The 11,177-nt window shown below is 44.4% G+C and overlaps 1 protein-coding gene across 1 annotated transcript; it reads left to right on the plus strand.

The window, feature by feature from the left end:
* The first annotated feature begins 7,588 nt into the window (after positions 1-7,588).
* LOC144124180 (uncharacterized) lies at positions 7,589-8,509 on the plus strand. The gene has a single exon (XM_077656832.1). The coding sequence runs from the start codon at positions 7,589-7,591 to the stop codon at positions 8,507-8,509; it is 921 nt and encodes a 306-aa protein (XP_077512958.1).
* Positions 8,510-11,177: the final 2,668 nt, after the last annotated feature.

An 11,177-nucleotide genomic window follows, 5' to 3' on the forward strand; every position in this document is an offset into this window, starting at 1 on the left:
TGCACACGATAATATTCTTACTCTGCCAGCAATTTCACTGTCGCGGCTCGATCAGTTGTCACAGCTTCCCCAAAATACGTGCATTCCCTTACAACTTTCAGTGCTTCGTTGCTGCTTTGTCCCTTTGAAAGACTGTTAAAGAATACCTCAAAATTTTGTCATTGCTTTTAAACACACCGTTTTGCTTTGCCTGTCCCGGTTCTCAGTCATGCTTCGCAGTTTTCGACAGGATCAGGGTAACATAGCCATACAGCTTACAATTCAACTCTTCTCCCTGTGGTAAACCTTATATTCAACATGCACAACTTGCATGGAGGGATGAAGTTAAATATAACCGAATCGACCAATAAATTTTGATGTGGACAACTCCCTGCGAATAATTTACAAGCAGTCCTGTTGTTTACGCCTCGAATGATCAATGGGAAAGGCTGTATCCAATTTCGTTTCTTCTTCTTGCGCACGCGGGTGTATGTCTGCGGACGTACTAGTCTATACACATCTTAACCACATTTCGCGTGCCAAATAAATGTGCGAAAAAGGCCTTCAACTGTTCTAAAATGAATTGTGCGTTTTAAAATTGTAGCCCTTCAAAAGATAAGGGGCAATGAACAAGGAGGACACCGCCAGTGCTAACTTCCAACAACTTTAGCAGGAAAACGCATAACTATTAATTTATGCTGCATTGCCGCGACATAAAAAACACTTGCCTGTAATCAGCGGGAACGAAGGTAAGCAAGTTGTTTTTTTAAAAGACCGAGAGATCGGATATTCATGCAAGCACTTCCTAGTGCAGCTATTTTTTCCGCTTCTATAACATCTCGTCTGCGCCTATCTTTACTTTTTCCTACTGAAAACCAATTATCGAGGAGACTCCTACAACATTTACGTGTTGCAATACAGTGCAAGTGGTTCATCTAGTTTGTTTTGTTTTTACATTCCGATTATGCTCTCGAAGAGAACAGCTGAGGCGACGATGTGTTTGGCCTACGTGCTGTTATAAGCAAAACTGTGTAATAAGACGAACAATACTGCTTTACAGTGAACAAATAGAATTTTTTTGCATTCATTAGCCACATGACGCTTACTTTTCTTTAACTTTCATTGCCTGTCTAACTTGTCGCGTTAAAAAAAAACACAGATATTTCCATCCGCTTCGCAATGCGCCTCAGGTTGCGAGCGACCTTCTACATGTATGGAATTGCTGTTATATTTTCTCTTCTTTAAAGGGAGCACGTAAACATGTTTGCTCAAGAGTGTTCAATTTTCTTCGCAATATAATTTCAGCAGATATCTCAACATGATCAAGGACAGCCTTCGAGAAATTGCCTATTGCAGTTTTGCCGAAGGCTTGTATTCATCAACTGCACACAAAATTTTCAAAGAGAACTATTAAAGCAAACATTCGCGCTCGCTCTTTTGACCAGTTCAGGACACCCTGAATTTAAGCCTAACCGAGGCTTACTACTTCCAGGTCTATAGGCCTAACACGTATGACCAGCATGAAAGGTGAAGCTCATCTCTTTAAATATGAGCTTGCTGTTAGAAATGTACAAATATGAAAGCACGAACAAACAAGCCCAAGTTTTCTCTTTACATCATGCATGCTTAAACTGAAATGTTACGCATTAAATGACAGAAAGTGGAAACAACAATTAACAGTCCTGAGCAGGGGTTTTTATTGTGACGATTTGACTCGCATACTACACAGATCATAGTTGCTAAGCCAACATTTATAACCTCGTACTATAGGGCACTTCGTTTTGTCTTTATTTTTCATGCGTGTAGCCTTAGCGCAAGAAAGGACGCATCACAAGAAGTCTTGTCCTGTCGTCACCTCTTCCTCCTTGTTCTTGTGTTCCGTTCTCTCTTGCGCTGGCACCTGCAAGCATGGAAACAAACCAACTCGCCCAACAGGAAGTATTGATTTTTATTTTCCTCTAGCCAAAAATGCCCTTAGGCTCACTTCGAGGTCTATGCTGCGCGACACTAAAATGACAGCAGAGATGAAGCGTTTTCCGCCAGCTGTGGTGGCGTTGTCTGGATCTCTCCCTTTTCGCCCACTATCGTGCTTTTCTTCTCAGACTAAAACTCGGGGAAAACTCCGTGCAGATTAGATTTCAGTCCCAAGATTTAAGCTTGAAAAAGCAAAGAAAATGTTCACGAAAAAAATGAAAACACAAAAGTAGAGCTCTGTTTTAGTTCGCCCTAGGTTTCCGTTAGGTCCCACAGTGAAGTTGCAGTGCTGTGAACTAGAGGCTAAACCACGACACAGCACTACTCGTAACCGAGTACGCAAGGAGGAACGCAAGTATTTGGTTGGGCTGCTGACAGCAGGATTACCGACACCAAAAGCAAGGCAGAACTAATGTGCGAAGCCTACAGTAGGCAGCATCGGGTCCAAAACGAAACTTGCTTTAGATGTATTCATCAAAAGGGAGTCAAGCTTTGTCTTGACTCACATTAAATGGAGCGCGGAAGCTCGGCCTGAAGACTGAATTTTTTTCGTTTATATCATTACTTGATTCTGTGTGTATTCGCAAGCTCTTTCATCTTTATTAAGATGTCCTTGCTGTGCCTCTACAATTCTTGTTGCCGACAGGTCAACTTTTATTGTTTTTCTCAAGAATAGTCGGTTAGAAAACTACGTCACGTATTTATTTGCATAATGAGCGCACTCTTTCTGAAGAAATTTTTGACCCTTTAGGAGATGCGATAATTACGCAAGATAGATCATTAACACCCACACAAAATAAAAGGCTGCACTAAGCAAAAGCCTAGCGAAAGAATCAGCAGGCGCCGGTGGCTATGCGGCGGCTGCAGCCTCGCGATGACGCTTCCTACGCAAAACAGTTCGTGCCCGGTGGCTCGTGCATGCCAATCGCATCGCATCCCGCGACCAGCACTTATTATTCTTATAAAATTCTTCCCCTGCCTGAAAAACAGCGCTTACCAAGGAAGGTTTCCTAACGTGTACAGAGCTTTTGTTTTTGACCATATATAAATTTCTGCTTTCTTAGCTCAGTGTGACAAAGCAGCTCGTTTTTCATTTTGAGCCCAGAGACCAAGCCATGAAGAGAAAATTCAGAAGCCACAAGCGTCGCGTTTGTAGTGCAGCGTGCTTTACTTCACGCTGTGACAGGGTAAGTAAATCACGTGCTCCTCATGATGCTATGCCAACTAGCCCTAAATAAACTTATCTAAACCACCCACGTTTATGGTCGGATTTTGGTATTTCTTACTCTGAGGCACCACTCTGTGAAGCGTGTTTTGTTAAACATAATTAATATTACTACTTTGCTCCATTTTTTTTTAGATTACCACTGCGATTTTGAGATGAAACAAAGATTTCAAGTTCCATCACAACACCTATCTCGGTGCAAGACAATCAACTTTGTCTAATTAGAGGCCCATCTGTTTAACAATATATTCATGTAAATAATAATAATATTAATTGGTTTTTTGGGGAAAGGAAATGGCGCAGTATCTGTCTCATATATCGTTGGACACCTCAACCGCGCCGTAAGGGAATGGTAAAGGAGGGAATGAAAGAAGAAAGGAAGAGAAAGGTGCCGTAGTGGAGGGCTCCAGAATAATTTCGACCACCTGGAGATCTTTAACGGGCACTGACATCGCACAGCACACGGGCGCCTTAGCGTTTTTCCTCCATAAAAACGCAGTCGCCGCGGTCAGGTTCGAACCCGACCGCGGCGGCTGCGTTTTTATGGAAGTCCTAGAGCACATATTAACATTCTATGGAGTGCTCAACATGGGTTTTGTAGGAGCTTTGTAGGTTTTGTAGTACAGTGACTGTGCTGATGCTTTTTCACACATTTCTCTTTAAAAAATTGCTGGTAACTAGATCGAAGCCATTTAAATTTCACAGAAGCTGTGGACACGCTAGGTAACTCTAAATTGTTGTGCAAAATGAACATCATACTGAATAAATCTAAACTCGTTAACTGGCTTGTTGATTTCCTCTTTCACGCCTTCCGGACTGTCTGCTTTACATCGGTCGGTTCTTTCGCAGCTGATGTAATTTTAGGAGTTCCCTAAAGCTCGGTCTGTGGTACTTTGCGGTTTTTACTCCATATTAATGGTTTCTCTGACGATATATCCGCTTTAAGATTTGGCTTTACACCGACTATAGTGGCTTGTGCCATGCAATTAACACTCCCGATGGGCACCACTTCCAGAATGAGTTTTTTTTATATGTTAAGCAACTGGTGAAAACCTGGCAGAAGAACATCAATTTCAGCAAAATGACTATCATGTATTTCACTGAACGCCTGGTGCCTGTTTGTTAGGACTACTCTTCACTACAGAATAGTAAATGAATACAAATATCTTGGCGCCATTTTTACTGACAATAGCTCATGATCTAAACATGTCGATTACATCAGAGCTAGGAAAGGAGAGAGTAGAAGAGGAAAGAAAGGCACGAAGGTTAAGCGGGAGGCATCACTGAAGCATCAAAAAGTTAGGTTACTTTTAGGCGCAGTGTATGAAGAGTCTCTAAACAGCATAAAAAGCTCACGTGCAAAACTCTAAATCGTCATGTCCTTCAGTGTGCTCCAAATATCTGAAAACATTGTGATCACTGTGAAATTACTAGATTAAATCTATGCACTGGAAAGCGGCAAGATTTATTTTAAGACTCTATGACTATCATTTTCCACCCTCGGTTGCCCTGTCCACCCTAAACTTAAGTCTGCTCTCATCCCATTGCAAAACCTATTGCCTTCTGCTTGCTGCCGTTCAGACAGCAATCATATATCGTTTTCAGCACCATCTCCATCTAGGAGCTAACTTAAACATAATATTGACCTTATTTTTGCACATACTACCGCTTCGACATATCAGCTTCTTTCCGCCTACTGTGGAGAGATACATGTCCATGGCAACATTCACTCATTATCACTTTCAAATTTAGTGTCGTTGGTTTCAAGACGCTGAGGTATGATGTGGTTTTTTATGTGTTTGTGTTAACATTTTGCCGTTGTCTTATGCTGTTTGCCTCCGAAATTGTCTATTGCATATTATGTCAAGTACCCCTACAATAAGCTTTGATTAGAATGACAGTATGATAAAGAAAATGAGTTGAACAAGTGACGTAGAAGATTTCCTGAAAGCACAGATTTTGGGAGCCTTAAATTCACACTAGCGCTCGCAAAAAAAAAAATCGCGCGGAACATTGAAGAACATAAATGTCGCGCCCTTGAAGTTTTTTATATTCTTGGGGAGAAGAAAGAAAATAGGTATAAAGACCATTTATTACGAGACCATAACTAGGCGCTTTAACTAAAGTAATGCAATACTGAACCAGTCGTCAATAAGTCAATGTTACTACAAGCTGCCCGGCAAATCGTTCTCCTCGAGCGCTATTCCAACAAGTAAAGTCAAAGTAACGACCTTTTAGAGTCTATCGCCAAAAGAAAATCAAACGCAAAACTGTACTCTCTCACTACATCTAAAATTTTTTGAAATTGCAGCCGGGACAGTTTCTTTAACAACTTCGGCCTCCATTTTAAAGCTTAATTATTCAATTTTTTGAGCTCGCTATATATATATATATATATATATATATATATATATATATATATATATATATATATATATATATATATATATATATATATATATATATATATATATATATATATATATATATAATCGCCAAAAATTGAAAAAAACATAACAGGATTTAATTCACGACGTTTCGACTGGAGGACCAGCCTTTTTCGAGTGTAGTACAGCGTTTGAAACACGCAGCTTTTATACAGCGTGCGCGAGGTACACAGTTAGAGCAAAGCACGAGTTCGAACAACTAGGGGGGGAGTCCAGGCCGAAAAAAAATTTACAAAAGAAGAAAGAGAATCGGTATATATATATATATATATATATATATATATATATATATATATATATATATATATATATATATATATATATATATATATATATATACACTTAAACGGATTTTCCACGGTATACTGGGAACAAATGCGCTACAAGCGACACAAAAAGGACACATACACAGGGCACAAGCGCTTGTGCCGTGCGTATGTGTCCTTTTTGTGTCGCTTGTAGCGCATTTGTTCCCAGTATGATCAACCAACTAGCCCCTGTAATAGCTTTGCGTTCCACGGCATGTTGTGAACCAAGGCTCTAATAATTCCTCCTGCTGCGCATCTGTTCTGTCAGGAATTCCACTGTCGAGCCAGAAAAAAAAAACAAACACCATAGGCTTTGACTACTTTTGCAAAATCCCTTTGATATGAATGTCGTACAGAAGAACCCTGGTACCCCGAATGCCACATTTGTGTGAGAGAACAGAAAAGCACGAAGACCACGGGCATCCTTGTGTCAAACAGTACTAAACCAACCTCGTTACTTTTTCCTGGCCGCTAGCTGCAAGGGGAGGTGGCCGTATCAGATGCAAGTCACGAAGCAAATGGTCTGCTACATCAAGAGCTTATCCAGGCACGTGGAGAAACAACAAGCGATATACGAAAAGAACCGTTTGTATGTGACACACGTAATACATGCTGCGCCAGCGCCAGAAGGTTCGCAGCGAGGAACCCACAAATCTGTCCCTTTACTCAGGTAGGACACCTTCTCTCGCTCTACCGCACATGACATTCGCTCATTTTTCTTGCTGTCATATCCGACCCAGCAGTGCTCCTGACATACGGTCAACGGATAATCCCAGTAAGGGCACGTGTTTCCACACACAACTCCTCGTTGTTGCTGATTTCGTGGTGGCCGTGTGTCGCTAAGAAAAAATAGGTTATTATACACGGAGTCTGGGCCGGGAGTGGGAGGCCTCTACCTCTGCAGGAGCAAGAACGCCTGGCGCTGGGTAGTGGGATAATCTGCGCAAGCCTGCTGGTCTGAGACGATACTGCGGCGACGACTTGAGAGAGTTTCACTGGATTCGTGCTGTGCTCAAGCTTTTTTCGCCGTTCCTGAGGATTCATGCGGGTAACGCTCTCAGGACGACCTGACTGTCGGGGGAATGCTGCTCAAGCGATACTCTTGAAAGGAGAAGTGGCCGAGGAAACAGTGTTTATGTGCGCGACTAGAAAAATGGACTTGCACTACGGGTGCTGAACCAGTCTCTTCCAGGGTGCAAGAATTTTAGGAGCAAGGCGGCTGTAATTCATTCCCTGCTGGTTTCTGCCTGTCGGGTGAACCGCATAGGAAGCTGAGATAGTCACGAAAGGCAATGCCGTTGCTTATCGATAAGTACAGCGCTCTAGTAAACATATTTCTTGTAGTGCACAGTTTTGGGCATGTTCTTGATGGGCAATTGTCTTAAAATCATCGTAATTTTGGCGTGTCCAACAGAATTAAAAAGTGATCCGGCCCCTCTTCAACACCTAACTGTTGTACTTTTTGGCCCAACGTTTGGCAGTTCTTTTTTTCTTATCCACGAAAGCCAGACAGTGGAACATAATTATAGTCTACCACTGGTTTTAAGATGAAGTCGCTTTTTTATTGTAAAGCGTCATTGTCTTGAAGCCTCCCGAACACGGACAACCTGAGGCCCATATCACTGACCTCGTGTGCGGGCAAGCTTATGGAGACGATGGTACGGGATCGCCTCTCTTCATACCTGGAGAGCAAGGGCCTCTTTCCTGTCACCATGTGCGGGTTTCGCCCCCACATGTCTGCACAGGACGTCATCCTCCACCTGCACAGGGATGTAATACGACCCCCAACTATGCAACACAATGACGAATCCATCCTCGCCTTTGATCTGAAAGGGGCTTTCGACAATGTTAAACACGGTATCATCCTGGCTAACTTTAATTCTACCGATTGTGGGGCTAGGGCCTGCGGGTATGTAAGAGATTTCCTGACTAATCGCCAGCCCTTTCATCGGATTGAGGACGAGGAATATGGCCCTTACATGATGGGAACAGGGGGTACCCCTCACGCAGGGAGCGGTGTTATCACCGCTCCTATTCAACATAGCTATAATGCGCCTCCCAAGCCAACTGGCCGGGTGGAAGGCATTCGGCACGCGTTATATGCAGATGACATTACAATCTGGGCCCCCGAGGGCAGCCTTGGGGACATCGAGGATCGCTGTCAGCAGGCCGCTTCCATTGTCAATGCGTATGCTATTGACTGTGGGCTCCAATGTGCTCCAATAAAATTAAAGCTTCTGCATGTCAGAGCGAACCCAAAGGATAGGACAGCAATACACATCTCTCTTTCAGGAGGTCCTATTAGAGAGGTGGAGGAGCTCCAGATTCTGGGCCTGTTCATTCACCACAGACTCAGACCGGACTCCGCTGTTGCGAAACACAAGATAGTAGGCGAACAGGTGGGGCGCATGATCCACCACGTTTCCAACAAGCGGGCCGGTCCACAGTGCAGGGACACGCTTCGGCTCGTCTATGCCTTCGTGGCTAGCCGGATCCTCTACGCCGTGCCACACCTTCGCACTACTAAGCAAGACGATGCGCGAATAGACGCCATCAGCCGCAAGGCAACTAAGTGAGCTCTGGATCCCTGGTGGCTACCTATAATGCAACACTCAAGGCATTGGGGGTGCTAAATTCCCACCAGGAGCTGCGGGAGACCCACCTCGTGAACCAATACACGCGGCTTATGCAGACAGCCCCGGACGCCGCCTGCTAAACCGCTTACGCATCCAACACGATTGCGCTCCAGAGGAGACGGAGCGTCTTCCAGAACTGTGGAGCCATATGCTCTGGGTCTCCCCGCTCCCCCGTCACATGGACACTGATATGCACAAAAATAGACGACAAGCGCGAGCTCGGGCTCTTGAGAGACAACACGGCTCCCGACCCAGTGTATAATATGTAGACGTAGCAGGGCCATCACCCACGGGATTTTACACGGCCGCTGTCGTTCACCAGGAAATGCACGTTGATGGACTCTCCTTCCGGTCCCAGAATTCAATGCAAGCCGAGGAAGTAGCGATATATAGCGCTTGCTGCCTCCCACGCCAATTCGAGAATCATCATCACGGACTCCCGAAAAGCATGTGATCATTACTTGACAGGGGAGATCTCCCCCTTATCCGCTTGTATTCTAAGACGGACTGCCACTAATCCGACACCGAAAAGAATCATTTGGGCTCCTGTCCACCAGGGCTTACGAGGTAATGAGGCCGCTGACGCGGCTGCCCGAGCGCTTACTCACTGGGCTCCTCATCCCAGCTCTTCAGGCTCGGAGACAAACCAGCCGCTGCTGCGGTTCAGGGAAATCATAGCACATTATAACGACAACCACCACCTTTTCACGGCCCCTGCAAAGGGACTGAGTAAGACGTAGGAGCGAACTTTAAGGCGCCAGCAGACAGGTCTTGTAATCATCAAACATCACGATCCTAACACGGATTGGCGATGTCCTGTGGGGAGACCTGTGATATCTTCCACTTGGTATGGGCATGCGCTCAAAATCCCCACGTCCCCCCTTCCCCTATCCCTTCCCGAGAGGCATGCGAGACTGCCCTCAACTGCTCCTCGCTTGAGTCCTAAAGGGCTCTAGTGAAACGGGCGTGAGGCGGGGCCTCGTCATGCGGTGTCCCGCACTATGGACGCCTACCATGTAGCGGGGCCACTCTGTGGCACCCAAACTATATACCACAAAATAAAAGTTTTCACGACCGCCACCCGAACAATATGACCTCTGGCCAATCACTTGAAAACAAAACAAGGAAAACAGCCATGATATCCACCTTGAGTGAGTATTTCTGCCCCTTTCCTTCAGTCGTCACCAAATGTAATTGTTTGTAAAAAGAACCCCGCAATGTTGGTCGAGGCAGGACTCGTATCGCCATCACGAAATTTCAAATTCGGCTGGCTATGACGCGATGACTGAGCCGCGGACCAGTTATCGTCATTGTGCAATTCAGCTTCTTTGACTATTTCCCGGAACATATTAGAGGTGAAGAAGTAGGTAAAGTTACAACAAGATAACTAAATATTCGCGGAATAAAGGATTGCGTCCGGCCTGCCCATAGAAGTAGTCACGGAAGGAGCAACTCCTATCACATGTGAACTCATTCAAACGAAGATAACAGTTTCGACTGCTTGCCATAAAGAAACCGGTGTGGTTTCATCGGAAATGAAGTGGTAGAAGAACTCCGGTGTCGCCATTAAAGGACAACGGGTAACGCATTTTTAGAGCAGTCTACAAGATTTACAGCCGTTCGGAATTTCGTAGGATTGTCAAGAATTTTTATCACACATCTTGAGACCTAAGTTAGTTCCTTCTCTGGATTAAAAAAGTTGCTAATTTTGAATCTGCTTGAAAACACGAACGTCATGGTTTGCACTACAACTCAGTGAACTAAGGCCCAAACGGCGATCACCATCACAGCAGATATGACGACTGCAACTCCTTGTTGTAAACCAGCTTCCCTAGCCAAAGAAATCTAGTGTTGTCGCACGCGGCGTCCCCATTGGAGAGCGCTAAAACCATTTCTGCCACAACCAGTTTGTTGCGTTGTTTAACTGTCTTCCTTATCATGCTGTCGTCGACAGGGAAGCGTTCCTTATGTTTTCGTATCTTTTGCTGCGTTTATATAGAGGGGAATTTCTGCTTACTATGCATACCGAAGTCATTTGCTTCATTTTTCTGCGGCGCTCATTCTCCAAAACTTCAGAAAAAAAATAGAAGCAATTGAAAAAGCAAGCAGGAACCCGACATGCAAGAATTCGATGTAAACGCTTGGAGTGATCGATAGGGGCGTCTCGCCGTGTCAACAGCATGCCCTGTGCAAAGTGCATAGCTTTCACGTTTGTGGCTTATAGCAGCTCTCTAAACATATAAAACTTTTCATCGCCCACACATCCCTCCTGATTAATCGTTAACATCCGGACAAGTTTTTGGCGTATTTGTTTCCGCGCTCCAGCTGAACAAAAGGAAATTGATTTCTTTTTTTGAAACACCAAAACGAGATGATCAGCAGCAAGCTAAACAAAACACTGCTTTCGGGTGGCGTAGCGAGTGTACCGGGGTCATTCTAGATTATTTTGTCGTTAATGTATACAACGCATAGCGGGAGAAAATATTACCGTTAACGACATGCGTTCGCTTCTCCAGCATTCACAGCTCTGCTGGGTGCTGTACGGGTGCACAGTATTAAAATAAAAGAAAAAAATCGACAGAACAATCGTCGTAGCTATGCTGTGAAT

The sequence above is a fragment of the Amblyomma americanum genome, chromosome 3 (assembly GCF_052857255.1).
Source record: "Amblyomma americanum isolate KBUSLIRL-KWMA chromosome 3, ASM5285725v1, whole genome shotgun sequence".
NCBI lineage: Eukaryota > Metazoa > Arthropoda > Arachnida > Ixodida > Ixodidae > Amblyomma > Amblyomma americanum.